Consider the following 23778-nt stretch of genomic DNA (forward strand, 5'->3'; position numbering starts at 1 on the left):
AGTCTATAGTCTGCCACTGCCATGGTGGCGGGTATGCTACAGGAGCCATTAAACTGTGTTCAAGTGACACTCCAGTTTCCTCAGCTAGACCCTTCAGCAGAACTGAGAAGGGCTGCCTCATCGAAGGCCTGTTTTGAAACACAATGGAGCTCGACAAATCATTAATAGTAGAGTATGAGGGGTGCTTCTTGTCTGCTTTCACCTTAAAGAAATATACAAAAGACATGTAAGTTCTCTGCAGATGAAGCGACTACTCATTTGACTCAACGTAAAGGCTTTCTACGGGGCTGGTGCGAAAAGCACCCGTAGAAAGGCGGATGCCCAAATGGTGCACGGGGTTCAGCATCTTCAAAGCACTTTGAGTCGCAGACTGATAAACAATGGCCCCATAATCTAAGCGGGTGCGAATGAGGCTTCTATACAGATTCACGAGACATTGCCTGTCACTATCCCATGTAGTACGTGACGACACTTTTAAAACATTCATGGCTTTTAAACATTTTGTTTTTAAATACTTGATGTGTGATACCAAGGTAAGCTTGTTGTCTAAGATTAAGTTTAAGAATTTATGCTCCGCATTAACAGACAGACGTTGACCATTCAGTTGAATGTCGGGTTCTGAGTGCATGCCTCTCTTTCGGGAGAACAAGACACACGTGCTTTTTTGTGGGTTCAGTCGGAATTTGTTTTCCTCTGCCCATTTGGAGACCTTGTTTAAACTTAACTGAACCTGCCGCTCACACATTGCCAGATTGCAAGATCTAAAGCGAAGCTGGACGTCATCGACATATGTACAATAAAACATATTGCTAGGAATGGACAAGCGCAAGGAATTCATTTTGATCAGAAAAAGTGTGCAGCTAAGTACACCACCTTGCGGCACGCCTGTTTCCTGGACAAATGTTTGGGAAAGAACGCTGCCCACTCGGACACGGAATGTCCGGTTTGACAGGTAACTTTCGATTATGTGAAACATTCTTCCGCGCACGCCAAGGTGGGACAGGTCTCTTAGAATTCCAAAGCGCCATGTTGTATCATAAGCCTTTTAAATATCGAGGAACACAGAGAGAAAATATTGTTTATGGACGAAAGCGTCTCTGATCTGTGCCTCGATACGGACAAGGTGGTCTGTGGTGGATCTACTCTCTCGAAACCCGTACTGAAATGGGTCGAGCAAATTGTTTGTTTCAAGGAAATGTACAAGTTGGCAGTTTATCATTTTTTCGAAGACTTTGCACAAGCAGCCTGTAAGTGCAATAGGCCTGTAACTCGAAGCTAAAGAAGGGTCCTTGCCCTCTTTCAAAATGAGAATAATAATAGCCTCTTTCCAGGAGGTAGGGATAGTGCCAGAAAACCAGATAGCATTGTACAAACAAAGTAAGGTTTTTCGTGTTTCGATTGGTAGGTTTTTTAACATTTCATACACCACACGGTCAGAACCTGGGGAAGAAGTACTGCAGGAGCTTAGAGATGTTCGGAGCTCAGCTAGACTGAAAGCTTGGTTATATGCCTCGTATCTAGTGCGTTTGTGTTCGAGTTTCTGCTTTTCTATTCTTGTTCTGTATTTTTGGAAAGTCAGTATAGTGGGACGAGCTGGACACCCGTTCGAAGTGTGCACCGAGGAAGTTTGCCTGATCTTCCAAGGTATCACCCTGAGTGTTTACGAGTGGAAGTGTGTGTACTTGTTTTCCTGCTATCCTACCGACCATGTTCCAGACTTTAGCCTCGTGTGTGTATAAATTGATCCCTGACAAAAACTTCTGCCAGCTTTCTTCCTTAGCCTCTCATAAAATCTAATTTTGTGCTGAGCATTTGTCACCTCAATTTTTGCTTATTCTATGACCCTTTGCAGCCTAGTGGGTCATCTTCGTATGAGCGGCCAACTCAATGTGTCCCAGAGTCTTTGGATTTACACCCAGTCCTGATTGCACCTCTGACTTCATGCACCACACTGAGTTCCCATATATAAGTTCCTGGACCATTACACCTTTCCACAGACCTTGAAGTGCCTTGTGCCCATTGTATTCCCATAACATGCTGTGCTTTATTATTTGCGGTGGCTGAATTTTCGATGGAGGCGAAAATGCTGTGGGCTTGTGCGGTCAGATTTGGATTCACGTTAAAGAACCCCAGGTAGTCGAAATTTCCGGTGCTCTCCACTACGACGTCTTTCATAATCATATAGTGGTTTTGGGATGTTAAACCCCACATATCAATCAATCGATGTGCTTTATTATTACAGCATTCCTTTTTCAATTTATTGTGGTAGCTTTTTTATGTATCTTTCTGTTTATATCCCCCTCAATAGTTTGTACTTCGAGGTACTTGTGTTATCTTAGCGTCGGTATTTACTTAACCTGTATTGATGTAACCTGATTATTGGCATTGCTTAATATTATCCGTCCTCATTTGTTACACTAAGTTCTAGTTCTGGAAATTCACGTTCCTGTCTGAATGTGTCCTACCTCCATGCTCTGCTTTACTAGATAAATGACCTGTAAAACATTGCGGTTATCCGCAAATAAGACACCATCACAATATAAACGTGGAAGCTGCTGCATAAGTGTTACACTCATCTATTTGTGTGGCATACTGAAACCAGTGTTGCGTCATTCTATAACGTTTTCTATCCTCATCATGTATAGCACGAATAACAGCTGGGCAACAAACATTCCTGCCCCAGCCCCTTCCTTATATAAATATATAAACTCTTTGCTACTTATTCCTTTCCAATTCATGAGGACTACAATTTCTCAGCATATCTCAATCTTCCTCACGAGTTTATGCAGTCATTGTCTATGGCAGCCTCTTTCACTATGTCCATAAGATTTCCTAATTAATGTTTTTGGAAGCTCCAGTGGTGTCTAGAAAAGCCACATATAATAATCTGTGTTATATTCTAATGGATATTTTTTTAGACTGGGTAGGAACAAACAGGTTATCCCATAAATGCCTCCTCATTTGTAATATATATGCTCTCAAGTTGTTCCAAAATACTAGTGTAATGACCAGCTATCTAATTGAGCAAATGTTATCTTTCCTTGCCTTGTGTTTATAGATTAAGTGCCAGCTTGTATTACTAATTGTACAAAAAAAACAGAAGGGCTGACGTATGAAATCCACCAGGGGCTCCAGAACTGGAAGTTTCTATTACTGCCACATGGCAGCTTCTGGGACACGTGTTATGCCAACTGTAACCAGGGCTTCAAATGGGTCATTCATCTGTCCCAGGCCAAAGAAACTATCTTAGTAACCTGTGTTAGCATCTGGGAAAAGACCGGCTGCATTGTCGCCACCATCTCGAGCGCGTTCTGTCTCACTCCTCTCTTCTCAAGGTGAAGCTTATTGCACCTTGGGCGTTACCCTAGGCATGCGCAAGGTTTCCCTTAAGGGGGGGGGGGGGCAGAAGTTTGTTGCAGGCCCCCTCCCTATTATATAAATTTATGAGGCTAACTTTGCACTCCCCCCTCTTAAGGTGACTAGAAGAGGCAGCCCCCTTGCCCCTCACCCTTCCCTCCGTGCACACCCCTATGCATACCATGGCCACTCAGTAGAGGCTAATGCTCACATTAAAATGTTTGCGGACACACTAAAACTCTCTGATGATCATGACAATGTTAGCAACAACCCCTGCAAGCGTGCACGTGATTCACAGCAAAAGTGAAGGGGACCACTCTCCCGTCACACTCTCAGCTGTTTTTCATGCGCGATTCATTCATGTGTGATGTCAGTGTGAAGCATGTGACAAACTCGTGAAGTCCTTTCTATTGTGGTTAGAGCTAGCTAATAAAATGGAGGAAGCGCTGTCCCAGGATCACTAGAGTATGTAACAACAACAAAAAAAAGGGACGGATGAGATGTCTGCAAACGTGTTATGCTGCCCGTTGTAGCTATTGTGCACGACCCAGGTTAAAAAAACAAAACCACTTCATCACAGTTGGCCACACAAGTGCCGCGTCGTGCACATTGACCCCAAGTAGAGTTACTGTATATGCTACTTTTAGATAGCAGAGTTGTGCATAGATCTGCCATCTTGCTCAATGAGACGTCCAAGTCATGCAGGAAAGCCACCCCGTCCGAATGTAGGAGCCGATGCAGCCAAGCCATTCCATGCGTTTTCTCGCTCGCTCACAACACGTTGCTGGTGCAATTGCTTTTGATTCGAAGGAAAAAAAAGGAAAAACTTGAATAAATAATGGTCAGAATAGAAAGATATTTTTGCTTTAAATAGCAAACAAGAAAGCCTTGATTTAATTTGTCGAGAATCGTGTATACTATTCACGACAACTTAAGTTCCGCAAATCGCTCGTTTCGCGTAGTTTTTTAGCGCTTTAAACGATTAGGCAGGTGGCTCGATAAAACAATCGCTAGACCTATCCCTCTGTGTTTTACAGAAGCAAACGAGAATTTTCGGCACATCTATACAAAGCTTTAGGATCCGGTCATCGTGGCAACTACGTAGCACTGAGTCACGGCGCTGCACCGCACAGACACCACACACTGACGTTCCCTAAAAACAAACAACACGGGACACAGCCACAACACCAACGAAAAAGTACTTCCGCACTCGGAGGGATCGCCTCGCCGGACTGCTTGGGCAGCGGTGGCACTAGTGGCGCGGCGGTTGCAGCGCTCGCACGGCCGTAAAGTTGGCTTTCTCTAAAATGAACGTTTTCTGCGCACGTGAGCGCGCTTAGCGAATAGGGGCGCGAGCGGGGAGTTCTATCAGTGGGGCAACTCTGCTACCTAAAGGTAGCATATTGAGTAACTCTCACCCTGAGAAAGCAGAGTCGCCACCTTGTGGCCACTGGCTGACACGCGCTAATATGGACACAGCCTCCAAGAATGAGCGTCGGTGGGTTTCTTTACAGCCGTCCCAATCCCCACACTCTCCAGAAAAAAAGTTTCGCATGCCTCGCGCGTCCAGCTGCTGGAGAAATCGTGCTGACTGACTATGCTAAAGGCAGAGTAAACTGCGGAAAAAAGCAGAGCGTACAGCATACCTGTATGCACATTTGTTCACTCGATTATAGTTTTCTTTTTTTTTATGTTCATTCTATGCTCATTTTTACAGCGCCCAATGTATATACCAAACACCGTAAAACTAACAATGAAAATGGGCAACCATAAATGAATAAAACACAACTGCAACCTGTCCACAGCAATTGCAGCGCTGGCGGCTTCAGTATAGACCACGGTGGTCTAGACATATGGCGACCGCCTCCACCCTCCTCCCCGTCTCTTGCTTCTGTGGTGCGAAATGAGGTAGTTGAAGAGAAAAACTAGGGAGGCCTTGCGGGCAAGTGCAAAGCATTGAGCGAAACCAGAGGTGAAGCGAATGGAGATTTCACAAGAAAGGCCACAGGCTCAACAACAACGAATCATGGGGCAGAAAGCACGTGAAAGCAAGCGGTAGCTTCTATACTCTGTGACAACTGATCTTGACATTAAAACGAAGGCTACAAAGGCTACAAAGGCAGGGCTTCTGCACATTTGTGTTGCTCTGTCCGCAATTAGTACAGCAGCTTGCAACTGATTTCGGTTTTGCTCACTTGCAACGAATGAACTTAAATAAGATATACATGGAAATTATGAATGAGAGAAACATTTCTATTGTTCAGTGTGCATTTTCATTTCCTATTACAAATATATTTTTCTTGGAGAACTAAACAGCGCAATTCCAGCCGGACATTGACGTCGTGGATGCCATGTTTCCTTGGAAAGCTGAAAAGGTGGTACTGTCTAAGAAATGGAAAGAAAAGGAAAGTGAACAATAACTGTTTTACCCACAACCTCCTGCGATTGTTTTCGTCTCATAATAAATAAGGCAGTATTTATTTCAGCAAGGCAAATGAAAAAAAAAAAAACTATCAGTAAACTTGAGTACTATTGTTTTGGCACCATAGTAGGCATGCATTTTGTTTTTGTAGATTCCACAGTGCTGTTAATAAGAGTTCTCGTTGAGTATAGTAAGTACATGCAGCATCTTCCAAATCGTACTGCTCAGTCTCCTAAATGCAAGTTGCAAAATCCTCTTCCGTGAGGAAAAGCCAAAAGGTTCCGAAAAACTTGAAAGAAAGTAAACTTCCTTGGACATTTCCCACTACCCAATATTTGATATCTGAAGTATTCTGGCTGTTTTTGTTTGATGTAGCCATAAATTTTGCTATGCATTGACATTAGAGCATTACTGTGATCAAAAATAAGAAAACAAAGGATAATTCGATTTACCCGTGTATAATATAGTCAGGTCGGACTGTATTACTACATAATGTCCCTGAACGTGTGGCCAACAAGGTCATTTGCTTCACCTAGAGAGCGCACATACAGTACTCGCAGATTTAAATTTAAAACATTTAGGGCTATGTGCCACATCTACTTCATTTCCAGTGTCTACAGCTAGTGTCATATCGGTGAAATTTAGATTTGAACACACATTTAAGTGCTAACTTTCTTACGCAGCCACATTTGCAGCGATATGAAGCAGCTATCATGAGCAATTGCTTATGGCAGTCGTTATACTAACAAGAACTGTCTCCTTTCAATATGCCACTACTGTACACACACACATGCACACACAGAAATCTTGGCACAAAATAGACAATTTCACAAACCTCCAGTAGGTGTTTAATTACCAGCACTGTATATTCCTGGTTCTGTGAATGTAAGGGAACCTGTGGCATGGTCAATGAAACAAAGTCTACTTACAGCAGCAGCTGCCAGACATTCTTGATATCTGCCTTTGACAGCTGCAGCTATGGCAGCTGTGAAATAAAGAGCAGCCCAGACACCGCAGTACACGAACTCCTACAAGTAAAAAAATGATACTGTGGTCAAATACAGATGTATATATAGTACCCCATGAGAAATATGCAGAACAGTGTATACAACAGCCAGTTTATTCGCTATTTGAGAAACAGTAAGACTAACAAGCTTTGATGAGGATAGACTGCACAATAAACAGTATCTTGAGGTGCTGCTTTTGTAGCACTGTTTACTACATACATATACAGCAACAAAAAAAAAAAAACATGAACAACATATTGATTTCACAATAAATGAAGTACCTTCAAATAAAATGTTGAAACAGACATTTATTTTTTTGCTATAAAGCTGAAAACTGGCACCATGGCATATGCACCCAATAAAACACTGAAACATATACCATAAAATGCTGAGAAATGGGTTTACATACAAAGCATAATAATTACAATAGCTAATTTCGAGTCCTTTCATCCAATGATGCACTTATGTGCTATCCCATTATTTAAAAACTAAGTTCTGGGGTATTGAATCAAAAAGTAACAATCTAGACACGAGAGATGCTGTGATGCAAGGCTGAAGATTAATTCTGTGGGAATCGAGAGTGCCCATCCTACTGAGTCTCGTACCCCAGCTAGTACGCTGTGCCAGCACCGCATTGGTTCATTGCCAAGAATGCCAGCCAAACAGCAGCGTGGCAGCCATGCCGCCATAACACTGGGCTTTGTTCTCTATGCAGGCCACGCCAGGCCACAAAAACTGAGAACCAGTTTAAGTTTCAAGGAACATGTGCATTCGTAACGGTTGCTAGAATGTCATGATCTGGTGCAACTAAGTGACATTTATGTGAATGTACACAATTATTGTCATTTTAAGAGTTTTTAAATGCAAAGTTTTTAATTTCCTTGTATAGTACACGTACTTTGAGTGCGCATGTCTGTGTCCGTCCATCTGTCTGTCTAGCTGCCTACATCTGGGTGTTCTTGCGATCACATCCTTAACTTGGGGTAAACCAAAATTAGTATGGAAGGGTAAGATGGCTTGACAAACATGACTTGCAGGTCATGACATAAATAATGTCACACTCCCATTGTGTACGTCATCAAAACCTTTCAACTAGGTGTGTGGCACAAACCCACAGATGGGTATGTGCAACACGTATGTGGGTATGTGCCCCAAGTGAGAGACAGTTTATATCTACCCAGGGACACCAAGAACAGACAGGGGTAATTTTAATGCATGAGCGTTAAGAAAAAAGTTGACATCGGCAGCGTTGACCCAACAAATGCAAAGAATAAATGTCAGAGTCCCAGCAAGAATGGAACCCCAGCATTCTGCGTGGCAATCAAGTATTCTATCACACAGCCACACCATGTTTTGGAGCTACTTTTCAAATAGACTAATGCTTATGCAACGTCAATCCTGGCTGCAGTGCTGGCCAGCTAATTTTATAAAGATTACATGCGTACTATGATACGACCATTACGTTGGGTTAATGACAATTGTAGTTAGGTGCAATCCACTGAAGTTGATTTATGTAGCAGTGTCCAGGGCTACTATCCCCGCAAGCACGAGCACTTCAAATCAGCTTACCGCTTTTGGTGAAGCTAATATTCATGCTGCTGGCATCATTACGCAACCTTAAACAAGCTGCTTATATAAAACATATATGGCTGTTTAACGCAAGTCTTTGCGTGCATTTGTACATATCTTTGGCACAACTTCTTCACATTTCACTCAAAAAAATACAACATAGTCACCTTCCATCAGCATGATTCGTATAACATCAATTTCCAAGGTACGTGGAATGTGCCAAATTATTAACAATAAAATTTGAGCCGTAAAAAAGTCTTCTATTGTTTCTTTTTCTCCTTTTTATTTCACATTTTGCGATTTTTAAATCAGGTGAAGCGTGGGAACTCAATGATTTGTGCTTCTAGCGCTTGCCGCCGCTCACCCTTGCCACTCGCTTAGCAATCAATATCACAAGTCTGATCTTCTGCAGTTATCTCCCTGAGTTGACATGCCAAGTATAAATACAGCAAAGTTAAGACATTTGACGTGGCATACAGGGAACAGAAGCCGTAGTAAGCTATGCTGAGCAGGTCAACGATGCATGAGATAAAGATGGCTAAGCCAGGGCATCACATTTTCTGCGCGGCTCTGTGGTGCGTTAAACTAAGAATTACCAGTCTCACGCAGATTTTTTTCACGTTTTCTGGCGAAAACGGGTGAGCACAAATATTTGGATCTATTATTTGAGCAGGTATTCATTTTGCATGAGTACATCAACAGACCCAGTTCTTGGCAAACCTGACAGGATAGACATAAGCGCAATGTCGCAACACTACTAATTAGTCATGACGAGAACATACTGCTGATTGATTGATTGATATGTGGGGTTTAACGTCCCAAAACCACTATATGATTATGAGAGACGCCGTAGTGGAGGGCTCCGGAAATTTCGACCACCTGGGGTTCTTTAACGTGCACCCAAATCTGAGCACACGGGCCTACAACATTTCCGCCTCCATCGGAAATGCAGCCGCCGCAGCCGGGATTCGAACCCGCGCCCTGCGGGTCAGCAGCCGAGTACTTTAGCCACTAGACCACCGCAGCGGGGTGAGAACATACTGCTGCCCACAAAATATGTTAAATGAAAGCCTTGAATGCGGGTTTCTCTGGCTACACTGTTTGTTCATATCTTACTTTTGGCATGTAGTTCAAATGATATCTATTGATTATAGGCTCCTTCCTGTTCATGGAAATTCATGTAGCCATTTTGAAACTTTGTGGGCATTTACTTACATATAATACTCTCCCTAAATTACATGCAGTCGGCTCACTGACACTTTAGAAAATCGTTTAGCATGGAATGTCGCTGAAACCAATGTTTTACAAAAAGTGTCCTCCAAGATGATGCCAAAACGTAGTGTCTCCAACAGAATTCCCTGTTCAACAATTTCTCATCGATTCCCGCTTCCATTTCACCTTGAACATCTGCTTTGTTTGGTAATCAACTTCTGTAAGAAAGAAGTACTATGCACCACCATAACAAACGTGATTGAGTAAAGTATGACATGGCTTGCTTGTTATCGTTAACACTTTTCGTATTGCTTCAGATATCCTGGGTTCAATGTTCGCTCATTATTTGCGTATTTCAGTTGCAAGAGGCTGTTTTCCAGAATGACACTTTCACAGTACTTGTATGTTTTCTTTTAGTGTGAAACGTGTAATTAAGAACAAAGATATAAATGTTACAGTTGTTAATAAAGTTTTGTCTTAATCAGAAAGCATTCAAATTTAGTTCTCCACATCACAACACTCCTGCAAAATTTTAAAAATGATTAAATTTCATGAATCGCTGCATCACCCAAGCGGCCAGTGGACCTGCACGAACACATTCCACTTGCCTGTGAAAAAGAACGCTTCCGTGGCAACAATCCTCCTCTTTGTTTTGCACCATTTCCCTCTATTTCCGGACCTCACCAGTGATGGCATGGAAGATATGTTTTGTTTGTGAACTATTTCTAGTTGGATACCCGGTAGCCGCCAGTGTGGAACGCAGTGCTGCTGCAGTGAGCAGCACGTGAGAGTGCCCCCCATGGGAGGTATAGAGAGCTTCCACCTTCTGGCCACGCTCCCTTCCCGGCATAAAGACATCCTGGCACCACGTCACACTAACATACCTCACTAGGTCAAGGCCTTCCTCATTGGAAAACAATGAGAGCCCCCGGATGGCCTCTCCATTTAAGCTTGTTTCTGTCTGGCCCTTAGTTGCTGCTGTGAAGATGCTCGCACGCCCGCAGTGACAGGCACACGCTGTCTTAACAGAGAAACTTCTCAATCGCATGGCCAGCAGTCCCCTTTTTTCAGTAGCCAATAGCACCACAGGCAAAAATACTTGATCGCAGGCCCCTAGCCAGGAATATTTTTCGGGGTGGAGGGGGAAGGAGCTTAGTGAAGGCCTTGAAAAACAGATACTTTTATTTTTGTCCCCTGTAAAACAACCACCTTCATCTAAATTTTGGGAAAGAAGAAGGGGCTAACACCCCCTCAAAAGCTACAGGCCTGCTTGATCGTTCTTGTAATCAGTTACCCTGTACAGGCCGGCATCTCATGAATGTCACTGTGCTACATCTTGAAATCTTGGGTTGATAACACCTATTTGTTGACCCCGTGCCTTGAGTGCCTGATGTTCCCCATGTCACAAGAATCTATGAACCTGCGGCCATAGAGTTTTTGTACATAAAGGCAGTGGAGGAATGTCGCGTCCCTTCCTGGCCACACTTGTAGGGTAAGCCTTGTGCAAATGCATGTGCACATAACTAGAAAGCTGGCAACGTTCTCCGAAGGTGGGGTAGCCAGCCACCATTGTCATGATGTCAATCTGGAGTGTGTATTCAGTGATGCAGGCGTTTGTGCATCTGCCTTTGAGGAAGAAATACTGCAGACTTTTGAAGTTCTGGGTGATTATAATTGACAAAATACTATGAGCATAAAGAAAGATGTCATCTGAATTCAACAAGCAAAAAGTTTACAATTAATTCACCCGAGTTCATTTCATACATAAATTTAGCATACCAATTGAAGGAGCCCTACAATATTTTTTGATTTAGCCAGAAAACATGCCGATCAGTGCGCAAGACTCTTGTCAACATGCAAACCAAATATAGCACTGCACACAGTAAAGAATTCATAATTTTATAGTAAAGACAGTAGGAGATTATTTTCTTTGCTCTCAGTAACTACACAGTTGACAGAACTGACTGTGGAGACAAAGGAAAGCTCACTGCCATTGCATGATTCCACAGTTGAGCAAAAAACCTTCGTGACATTTCTACTGTGTGTTTCGACAAAACGGAAAGTGCTCAGAGCCTGTGACAAATTAAATAAATAAAAAATATGCAGATATAAGTCTTGAAAGACACAGAAAAAATATCTCATCCTTGCATTATTCTGGATTGATAATTGCTTGCTCAAAGTTCTGCTTTTTCATATGCTCATGTGAAGTGGTACTGCGTGCGATGAGCCAATCACTAGTCTTGAACTAAGCCGGCTACAACGGTAGCTACAGATGTACACTGTTATTTCCAGAACTACTAGTACACTAGCCAGTGCATGCTTGTTTTCTCCAATGAGCCTCACGAGCTGCACACCTCAGTATATATCCTTTGCATTTAGCTAATTGAACCCCCTTTAATATGAGCAACCTTGATTAGTTTACTCTCTGTCAGTTAAGCTATGCAAAACAAAGCTGATATCAATCAGGTTCGCATAAGGCTCGGCCATACTTCAGGGCAACATTCATGCTTGTGTTGTACAGGTACTGTGGCCACCACTCGCCTGAAACGCTCAGGCCATGACATGCACTGACATAGCTTCCTGCCCCCTTGTCATCCCTCCCTGTATACCTTTCAGCCCACTCATTGGGACAAAATTGACAAAGTGCTCAGAGCTTGCGACAAATCTCTGCAACTCCTCTTGAAGGATCCAAAGTATTGTAGTTGCAAAGCAGCTCTTTGACTAGCCTGTGTAACGCTGTCCCTTCGTACGACCCGCACCGCAGGTGTTGGCGCGGTGCCAAGTAGGTCACGGCGCTGATGCGTTTTGACGTCACGCTCCCCTCGCAGTGCTATTCGAGGTCTCTCTCTGCCTCGCCTGCTGCACGCTCGCCGCGGCGCCCGCAGCTGCCGCTTCGTCCATTCGCTCCGCAACACCTGCCGCAACCGCCGCTTGCTATGCTGCAGACTCGTCTGTTCACGCACAATAAACTTGACATGCGCCTAACGTACGCGTTGAAACATGTCTGTACGTGTCACATACAAAACCTACGCCAGGCATAGCTTCAAATGAATCTTCCAGCGCTCACTGCAGCCCCCGCATTGGCACTGTTCAACCCGTGGCACCACCCCTATGCAACGCTGCTGCTTCGCATCCCATCAGGGTTTCTTTTGGGGAGATGGCCCAAGTTTTTTTTTAGGGGCGAAGCTCCCTAAGCTCTGGGTCTGTACATGCATGTCTCTCTTGGTACGTGACCGACTAATTCTACGACTCACTCAGCAGGTGCGGGCAGACAGACAGATGGACAGTCAAGACGGACGGAGGTTTCACGGTTTAGCAGTAAAACTCTCTGAAGCTTTGCCCCACTCATCATCATTCCCTCCGTGAATATGCTGTAATTTTTTTTTGAAAGATCCACAAGGCAATAAGCTCCTACAGTGAGGTCATTCAATTACCACTTGGGAAGGTGCTGCAAAGCCATTTAACCTGGCAGATGTTTCTTATGACTTCATTATGTTATGTTTTGCATAAAAAAAGCCTCTTGGATTTTATTACTTTGCTTTCGTTAAATGTACTATATTGTTTGACCGTTTAGAACAGCTTCCTGAATCTGCAGAAAGAATATGAACTCAAGCTCTGAGCCTTTACCAACCAAGAATCATGACATGATTAAAGTGGGGTACTTCCAGATGCACTTTGACCACTAGGCACTTTTTTGATGTACACCGAATACATGTCTAATAAATGATGTGTATTCAACTAATACTAATGTGATTGATTTGATTTGTGGGGTTTAACATCCCAAAACCACCATATGATTATGAGAGACACCGTAGTAGAGGGCTCCGGATATTTCGATCACCTGGGGTTCTTTAACGTGCACCCGAATCTGAGCACACGGGCCTACAACATTTCCACCTCCATCGGAAATGCAGCCGCCGCAGCCGAGATTTGAACCCGCGACCTGCGGGTCAGCAGCCGAGTACCTTAGCCACTAGACCATCGCGACGGGGCATCTAATACTAATGTGATACACTGAATTGCAAGAGATACCTTTGGGATTTGCTACACCACATTCATATAGGTAACTGCAAGTAATCGTTGATTAAACACAAATTTGGAGTTTCCTATCAAAATGCTGATGACTGGGCTTAGATACAGGTGTACACTGAACATTTAGCACTAAGAACACTTTTGCACATGTAAACTGTATTTAGCCATTATAACCTTCAAAAGGCCATTTCAGTGCTCTCTCTTATATTGCTCATGAGTGTACGCAGGTGTTATCCTATTTCGTCAGAGAAATGCCAATACTATGAATGGGAATCAAACCTGTATCCTTGAGTTTGCAAGAACTTGCTAAATAAACATTATCTAGTGAAATATTTCCACATTTCTCAACCTAAACCATGCACAAAGAAGGCAGTTAAATATGATCTATCTGAAAAAAGCAACTATAATTTACAGAAGAAAACTTCCAAACAGAGACAAAAAAGGTGTGCTAACCGCAAGCATCCAAGGAATAATCTTGATCTTCTCAATCAGGCGAAAAATGTAGAAGAAGAGGAGCACCAGCGTAACCCAAAATGCGGTCATTGACACAAATCCATACCAGTTGGACGTGCTTGGAAAGTAGTAGTCCAGTTGAGAGCAGATGAACCCGATCAGGTTAATAATCTGCAATGACAGCACCATTAAGCACTTCTATAACAAGAGGAAGAACAAACAGGGTACACAACAAAAGGATATGTTTTTTTTTAACGCAATTCTTTGGGTTTCCATTGGAAAACAATAAGCTTTAGTTTTCATGCTAATAATCCGTGAATGTCCATAATAAAGGTAGTGCCAGGACTGTTTATTAAATGTTTATGAAGATTTATTATTAAAAAAACAATGTAGCAACACTTTCTGGACTGTTTTTTTTTAGATAACCAGTACTGTCAGTATCAGCAAAAATATTCTCAACACTCAACACTGTGTTATGTTGCTATATATTGCTTTTGAAATAAGGAACCTTCAATGTTGTATTTCAGTCCCGAGTAGTAATGCTACTCAGTTCTGCCTTTTTCATAGGAAGCATTGCTGCTGTCACGAATAGCAATTTTTTGTTTTTTTCTGTCACCACATGCCCCTTTTTGCTAAGGGGACTTATGTACTAACTAAATCTTTATATGCACTGAAAGCTAACTTCTCTCAGATTGAGGTGTTCTAATGGTGCGTTTCCTTCGTATACAGCTTTAAATGCATTTCATTATTTTGTTAGTTCTTACGGTTGAAACGTGAGGAAAAAATTTTGAAAACATAGTATTCAATCAAATATTTATCATGAAAATATTTGTACCGTATTTACTCTCGTAATCCTCGCACTCGCATGATTCTCACACCACCGTCATCGCCCAACAAAAATACGATTTCTCTTTTTCCTCGAGTAATTATCGCACCCCTGAAATTTGCCACAATAATGTTGCATACTCGTTCCAGCCACTGATGATGATAGCGTTATGATCTATTAACCATAGAGCATACTATTATTGCACCAAAATTCAATCCAATCCAATCCAAGCCAAAGTGGCAAGCACGCGTTGTGGCGTGATTTGTATGTTGAGTCTGTAATCTTGTTACGTTATGTGGCGATACAAAAGCTACACAGCTGCTTTCAAGTTGAAAGTGATGGACCATGCACTAACTAATGGCAACAGGGCCGCCGGTAGGCCCTTCGAGAGTACAGTTTTGCGTTTGCTACTGGTGATTGCAGCTGAAAGCTACCAAGACATGTTGGGCCTTCCGTGTGCCTAAGACTGGGATCGATGGTAAACTTTACTTCTTTAGAAGGTAACTGGAGACGATTCTGTTAAATGGCCATCAGCCCAATACTGACGTTCTTCGCTTACCTTTTAAGGGCTCCTGATGAGTGACGAATGCTACTGCTACACCCACAATGCCCGCAAGCTTTGCGTTCAGTATTCTAATTCTCAACTATTTCATTGCGCCTTTTGTGTCTCAAATAAATGTTGCCTTGCGTTGAACCTGTGCTTTTATTGTTCTCCCGTGATAATCACGTCTTGCGGCCACTTTGTTTTCTTTTTTGCTCTCTACGTTTTCGTGAAAAGTTTTCCCCGCATAATTCTCCCACCCCCCAACTTTGCATCGGTTTTCCGCACAAAAAAGTGCGAGGATTATGCAAGTAAATACGGTAAGTACAGAACTGCACTTTAAAAAAGGACGAAATAAAAGAACACAGACCACTGCAAGGACAATAATTGCACTTGTTATTTAAGGTCAGTAAGAAATCAGTGACAGTTGGACAGACAGCTGAGTAAAAAAGACTTGAAAATCCCATGTTTCATATGGAAGTGGCAGCATACAAGAGTGTAAAATGATACTATTTAGCCCAAGGACACCACTTCTCAACAAGGTGATGTAGTGCTTGTCTAAATTTACCATAGTTACAATATGTGGTCACAATTTCGCAATTCCTTAAACAGCAGAATGAGGGCAAAAATACAAACACATGGTATAGGGACAACGTAGTTGATAGATAGATATGTGGGGTTTAACGTCCCAAAACCACCATATGATTATGAGAGACGCCGTAGCGGAGGGCTCCGGAAATTTCGACCACCTGGGGTTCTTTAACGTGCACCCAAATCTGAGCACACGGGCCTACAACATTTCCGCCTCCATCGGAAATGCAGCCGCCGCAGCCGGGATTCGAACCCGCGACCTGCGGGTCAGTAGCCGAGTACCTTAGCCACTAGACCACCGCGGCGGGGCAGCGACAACGTAGTATGAGCAGAGCTAGTGAAACTCAAACAAGGTATTTTCAAGTATTGAGAAAAACTCGAGGAAATGCTTTTTTTAATGCTACACACACTAGACACTATCAGCACCTTTAGAACAAAGTGTTGTATGGTCTGATGGATTTCCAATTCTAAATGTTGTCACCTATCTGTTGCTGCTCCAGGCACCTCACAGAAGCCCTTCTGGTGGCAACAGAACCTTCGGCAACTATTAGCCACTGGCGTAGCCAGGAGCAGGGGTTATTGGGGAGTTCAAACATCCCCCCCTATCCTACTCTTTCAAATTTTTCAATTATGCATGCGTATATACACATGCGTACACACTTATATACACGTGATGTAACGTGACGGAACATACATACACATGATGCGTATATACACCTGATGTAAGAATATCAGTATTTCCCATTTCGTTTTTCTGTTTCAACCATGATCACTGCTACCTGCCACACTTGCAAAACTTTCTACTTTTTCAAGTGGTACCAATTGAAGTTAACTTCTACACTGACTGTCATCACTCCTGCCATGAGCAAAAAGCGAGCAAACTTCAGTGAACTGAGTTGAAATGATGAGCCTGATTTTAGAGGTTGCCTCTTCCAGAGATTATTTCAAGGAAAAGCCCCAGCCACAACTACAACACACTGATAGATTCTGGCAGACAGCACAAGACAATTCATGAGGCAGTAGCATCTAAGGTCACTTTTTCAGCATGCAGCAAGTCATCTTTCCCTTATACACAAGATATGGCACTGCTTCAAGCTTATGGGTATCACCAGCAGCGAACATACAAGTCTAGAAGCAGCTTACAATTTGAGCTCCTTTCAAGATGCCTGGTAAGGTTCGCAGATAGGATGGGTCGAAGACCAGCCATGAGACAGACCTAGTTGTTGTGGTTGTGGTCGTTGTGTGAGTGTCGGGGAAGCCCTGGCCTTGCATTCTGCCAGTGGGCGTAGTGACTATGACAATAGTCTGCTTGGAACGGCCTCCTACGAAAAGACAATCACAAGGACATCAACAATAGAGCTCAAGTTTAAATGTCTCAAAAAATTTGGCATTAAATAAATACTTTTTGAAAGAAAAAAGGTACCTGCAAGTCTTTGATGCAACACTTGATCAACTGAATATTATGTGATAGCATAATAGGGCGGTACTACTAGTATATTTCAATGATTACTTGTCAACCTTCATTGTATACTTTATGGTCATCTGAATGCACAGTAGTTATGACATTGTGGTGTGCTAATGCTGTCTATATGTCACTGCTTAGTGCTGCTGTCTGCAACTCCACAATGTTGACCATATGCTACACCAAAACAAAAGCAAAGAAACTTTTTTTGGCTCGTTTCTCTGTCACCGTATATGAGAAACGTGCAGCACCTACAGGTGGCACAACAGTCCACTGCACTCAAAGTTAATGTAACAGTGTATTAACTTCATGACAGCACTAATACACCACAAGTAACCATTTGTGGCCACTTCAGCTTCAACTGGCGTGCTATGGACTATTTCTCCATTTGCTATATGCGCATTGTATGCAAATATGTGTGCATGAAAGCGACATCTTTAATAAAACAACAAATGTGCAAGTGCAGGATTCTTTTATTACTAAAAAAAGGACAAATTATACAAAATCAATCATGTTTTCAATGCGACAGAGAGCACGGACATGTGAGAAAGTGTGCTTAATGAATGATTTGTGCAGCCGGCCAGTGTAAACCTCTAAGCATATGCCGTTACCATTGATATATTTATGCATTTTTTCTTGTCATTTTGATTGCTTATTGTTCAGTAAATGATAGCATTTGTGTCCTATATGCATTAGACAGCACCTTGTGATGGACACAAGTAAAATGTACAATTGCTCAACGGCACGTGGTTCATTTGTTAAAGGGCCACTCACCAGGTATGACAATTTCGAGCTGACAAGTGCAATGATTAGACAAGGCGTTCATGATCATGTCAGCCTAAATTTGCAATGCTACGCCCTTCGGAAATGAGTCAAATTTCAAGATGAACGCTGCTCCTCCCCTTTGCCGGCGCACGCGTAGAGAATGAGGGCATGACGTGGGCGTAGCAATGGCCCTATGTACACGGCAATGCAGTGACGTTGGTCCTCTACGTAGACGACTCTGCTATGACGTTGTCAACAGAGTACTACGTGACATGGCAAAAATTGTTTAACACAACATGCGTAGTTTATGTATTTGTTGCTTTAAGAGATTAATAAAACTTTAAATAAATAATGACACGCAATAAAGAATTGTGAGCGTTTTCCTTTCATTCTTTCCTGTGAAATGCTACAAAATGCAGGGCCAGTGTTTCGTATGCGTTCGTGTCCCCGTGGTCAGCGCATTAAGAAGACGACCGCCGTGGAACGCTCCTACGCGTTCGCCCACTTATTGTGCTCATCTACTTTACCGCGTCTAAGCCAGCGTTTCCAAACCATCCCGCAGAAACAGGCAGAAGACCACGAAATAACGCTGGTCAACAAAGCAACGCTGCTTGCGTGGTCGGGGGTTGGATTTGTTTGGCACGTCACCTCATGGTCGGATGCTGGAGAGGGGGGGGGGGGGGGGGGAAGAGATTTGGCTTGCGAAGGCTACGCGGAGGAGCGGCAAAAGTTTGGAGCTCACCTCCTCTAATCCTCGTTTTGCGCCGCCTCAAAAAACCTGTTTTCTCCCCTTGTGATGAACCGATTCGAAAAATTTTTGTGGCAAAATGTTCCTCATAGGACACCCAACAACTTCCACTGTCTAACTAAAATTCGGTATGGGGCCTGGTGAGTGGCCCTTTAATGTACAGCAGTTTCGCAAAACTTCCTGTGCTTTAGTTCAGCTCCGTTCATAGGCATCGCTTGGGCTGCACGAGTGCTTGAGTAAGTTTGTCACATGCCCGCTTTGCACACATTTTAGCTGTCATGCAGTGAAATAAAATGGTGTGGCGCAGCTTCGCATGCAAGTACAGTGCTGTTAATGACACTGGCAGCACACGGGGAATAAATTTTACTTTTATCATGGTCCGGGACGCGTTTTGCCAGGCATGCAGGAGGGCGCTGAGGTTTGTCTCTTCTTATCTTATGTCCGCGTAGTTGGGCGCTGTGTTAAAATACGTAGGGCTTTTTCCTTACTACGTTCCTGTTTGCGAACAGTGCCTCTAGACGAACTGCAGTACAGCAGAAAAACAGCAGCAGCAAACGAGAAAAAACTGCTGGATCTGTTGATGGTTTTTCACCAACAAAATGTAGACTCAAGATCACTTTGCCAGTTGTCCCTCGATTCCGTCAACACTAAAATATTAGTTACCTTGCGTGGAGCGTAAAGTCACAGCGAACTAGCTACAGCACGTACATCATAAACGTGCCTGCAGAATTACTTGTTTCATGTGGCATACACTAACGTAGTATTCCCGCCAGTTTCTGAAGCATGGTCACAGCAGAAAAATGGACAACTTTGTTCCACGTATGTAGTTCTTATAGTTATTGACACAGTTTACTGCATAGCAAGTCATATGCTACATTGCAAAGCACAGCTAACAATCTCTCGGCTCTACTCATGGGTGGGCAGCTGCACAGAGCATGCCAAAAGCTTTCACTCCTGCACAGTGGCGCCACTGGCTCAGTAAGCATTTTCTACCCCCCCCCCCCCTACACCACAGCTACCATAACATACCATGCAGCTATTGCTTTAGGATACACAACACAGTGACCATATGTATTTCTGATCATGTGTGCCAATACCTTTGCAAACCACAGCTACTGATTTATTACACCACCTGCATATAGCATAGTGTAGTGAAGAGCAGCACGCTATCTAACCTGTATTATATCAAAAGGAGTTTTCAAGAAAAGTACAAGCCCTGATATTATGTTTTTAACTATGAATCCCATTTCCCATTCATTCCGCCAAACAAAATTGGCTGAAGTGTTACAAGTAATTCTGCGGGCACGTTTATGATGTACAGTCCGTAGCTAGTTTGCTGCGACTTTACGCTCCACGCAAGGTAACTGATATTTTACTCTAGGTCATGAGTTACTTTCTACAAATGGCAATGATGGACTTTTCTTTAAAGGGGCCCTGAAACACTTTTTCACGTAACTATGGAATGAATTCACTGGATTGCCTCACAAATTCAATGCCTCAAAAATTTTAGAATCCGTCCAGTGCAAGTGGAGTTACAAAGATTCGTCCCATGCTGCAATTGCATTCTCTCTTCTTTCGTCCTGACAAAAGTGCTAGAATATAAGCAGGGAGGGATGGCAAAGGCAAAGAAAAACATCACGCACGCCTCGTGACCTTGAGCACTTTTTTTTTTTGAATACCTGGCTTTTTTCAGTGTGATCGCACACGCACAAGTGGACAAGTCGCGGCCTCCCGCGACGATCTCTGTAACGAAAGAGTGCACCATGTTCAAATCAGCCATTGATAGATGGCCTTCTACGAGTGATAGCTGGCCTTCTCCGAGATAGCCTTCTCCGAGTGATCAAGCCCGGCATCGAAGAGCCCAAAAATAATTGGCAGCTAAGATATTATTTCGGACAGCGCTTCAGGCGAGGATTGACCCGGTACTTCAGCCAGTAATCGTAGGTGAGCGCAGTTTCACATCTGCTTCTCTCGTGAGTAACCAAAGAGCCCTGCTCTCTGTTCACGTCATTTTATTTCTGTTTGATAGTCTAAACAAGCTTTCAGAGAAGAACCACAAAATGCACAGTCTTAACGATGCCAGGCCAACCCGCACTGCACCGCCTCCTCCACCAGCGTCTGCAAGGCACACACTCCCCAAGCCAGAAAAACTAGATATGTGCAATAATTGCAAGGTCAATTATCAACAGAAGAAAAGCAGGCTAAAGAAAACAAATAATTTTAGAGTACCTGTTAAGTACATTTGTGTTTTATGACTGCACAGAACTGTTTCCTTGAGTGGTTGGTATAAGCACTTTCGGGCATGAGCACTGCACTTGTTTTGAACCACACACACACACACACAAAATTTTGATATGTGTATCAAGTTTTTCTATGTAAGAAAAGAGACAATAAACCATGTTTTGCATACATAGGATTTTTTTTAACAGGGGCACTTTTGCTTATGTTTATTCTAACCTTGCTATGCTGTCCCAGCAGCAAGCGTTCAAAAGAAAATTTTTTATAATTACTATGTATAAGCTTTACGTCTGTTATTTCAACTTTGATGAAAGACCATTTTAATAGCTTCATTTTGATGTACGTAACAAAAATATAGTGCTATGCCTCAGTTTAATTTTTAAAACAATTTTCAACACCCTTCCTGGATGCCCTTTTCTTATGCAGTCCTGAAAGAGTAAAGTTCATGTTTTTGTCATGTGCTGCATTCACTGCACTGTATTTGCAAGTTTTTAGAGCACACATCCTAAGGCTGAACTACGCGCAGTGTTTTCACCAGTTTTTTGATGCCTCATTCAACGGCATCACACGATGTCGACGCTACTCGAGACGGCGGCCAAAAATCCTATCAATCAGTGCATGGCTTGAAATAACTTCCACCCATGTAAAAGGGGCACACCTTATTTCTGCCAAAGCAGCTGCCATCCACCTTGGAACTATAAAATCGTCACTATGCACTGTTTGTACTGCAGAGTTACCAACCATAGGGTAATCCCTGAATTTTCAGGCAATGTGTGGTGGTAATACGGATTTATTACCAGGCGTAGGGTAATCTCCACCATTCGTTCGTCAACGATCAGTAAAAAATGAAAAAGATTCACACATCTATGAGAGTGACATTCTTAAATAGAGTCGAAAACTAAACAGTTTTTTAAATAAAATTGGAACTGTTCCAATACGCACATCACCAGCATAAGGCAGAGATCAAAAGTAATGCATCATACATGCCTGCGCCAGCATTGTTTTTCCCATGGATATTTTTTTTGCCCTTTCTGCAGTTTTTTCTTCACTGTGGAGGAGCTTCTAAATTTCAAGATGGCAGTCAGTTTCAATACTAAAGGCAAAACGTCAGATGCCTCATTAAACATAAAAACTAACCAGATGCACGAACGGGAGCAATGCAAAAAATCATGATAGCATAATTAGCCACCTCACGGCACTATCTTGACGTCACAGATTTCCAGAATTAGTGATGCCATAATGAAGTCGTAGTGATCATGTTGGGCCAATCCCAGAGGTGCATTTCGGTACAAAAAGTTTGAAATGACTCTGACCCAAGAGGCAGTGCGAAATTACACTAGGTACAGAAATATTTTGAGGGTGGGAAGATCAATACAATGAACTGAGTCTTCTGGTTCATTTTCTCAACTATGAGTTTACACTCATCCCATACAAATACCAGGATGCTTTTTTTTTCCTCAGCTACTTGTTTTCATCTTCCTTAGTCTCTTTTGGAAGCTAATTTTCAAGCCAATGTTCAAAGTCACTATTGACTTCAGTGACTTTATACATCATGTGCATGTTTTACAGTGATGTACCATATTATTGTTACATTGCACTTCTTTAGGCGTAGGGTAAAATGTACGGTAGTGAGAAACGTTATGTAGGGTAAAATAGAGTAATTAAGGCCGTGGCGTAAAGTATTTGGCATAAATTTGTTGGCAACACTGGTGCACTGTGTACCTTGCAAGAATGCTTTACGTTTCTATTTCTTAGAAAGTACCAGCCTTTCAGCCCATCTATTGTTCAAGCAAAGATGGTGCCCGTGACATCAGTGTGTGCCTGCAAACAACCCGTTTTGTTCTTTAAAAACAAATACATATACTCGTACTAGGCCGTTTCACTAAAGGCTCCCTGAAAGCCGCCATAGTGCTCTCTGAGCTGCTAACACGCGTAACCACCCGAAAATGCACTGCCGAGGCTGTGACGTTGACTTTTCTGTCCCACTGCAACAGCTTGAAAAGAAGGAGATCTTCTCCATTAAAAAGGTTTACTGACACTAAAGTAGGACCCTGACCAATCTAAATATTTTCCCACCCATAATTTTCATGTATATATCAAAACGTGCTATAGGTGTGAGCAAGCAAAACCTAAACCAGCCGCAAGTTCCCATCCTACAACAGTGTACTAGATGGGTAAATGCGTCGTGCGGCACCAGAAATAAGGTTCTTGCCACGATCACTCCGTGTGCCATCAGAGGGCGCTGCTAGTCACAGAAGCACTACTCTGTTGTGATAGCTCTAAGAGTGGATTGCATGGCCAATTTTTTGTATCATTCCGAGTTATCATCGTGGAAGTTTGACTGTCTATGCAATTAATAATTACTGCTGTGCCACCTTATGATGAAATCCAGACTTCGACAATAGGCAGCAGCAGTTCTCTCACTATTGTGAGCGCATACAAAATGTAGCTGATCACAATTTAATGATGTCATTTTTGCCAGTTGAGCCAATAAAATTAATATAACTATAAACCTTCAAATAGTAATGAATGAATTTTAATGCAATGATGATGAT

The 23778-nt window shown here is 42.7% G+C and overlaps 1 protein-coding gene across 6 annotated transcripts in view; it reads right to left on the reverse strand.

Moving 5' to 3' along the window:
* Nucleotides 1-23778, reverse strand: part of LOC119180179 (plasmolipin) — a 225957-nt gene that overhangs the window by 24831 nt on the left and 177348 nt on the right. For 4 of the 6 annotated variants that reach the window (XM_075878433.1, XM_075878428.1, XM_075878432.1 and 1 more), the window contains exons 2-4: nucleotides 17154-17332; nucleotides 14053-14223; nucleotides 6709-6807 (exon numbers count right to left, since the gene is read on the reverse strand). In XM_075878433.1, the coding sequence (XP_075734548.1) occupies nucleotides 6709-6807; nucleotides 14053-14223; nucleotides 17154-17332 (449 nt within the window). Of the gene's footprint in view, nucleotides 1-6708; nucleotides 6808-14052; nucleotides 14224-17153; nucleotides 17333-20664; nucleotides 20729-23778 lie in introns of all 6 variants that reach the window. The other 2 variants (XM_075878431.1, XM_075878430.1) reach the window with 1 other exon arrangement.

The sequence above is a fragment of the Rhipicephalus microplus genome, chromosome X (assembly GCF_043290135.1).
Source record: "Rhipicephalus microplus isolate Deutch F79 chromosome X, USDA_Rmic, whole genome shotgun sequence".
Classification (NCBI taxonomy): domain Eukaryota; kingdom Metazoa; phylum Arthropoda; class Arachnida; order Ixodida; family Ixodidae; genus Rhipicephalus; species Rhipicephalus microplus.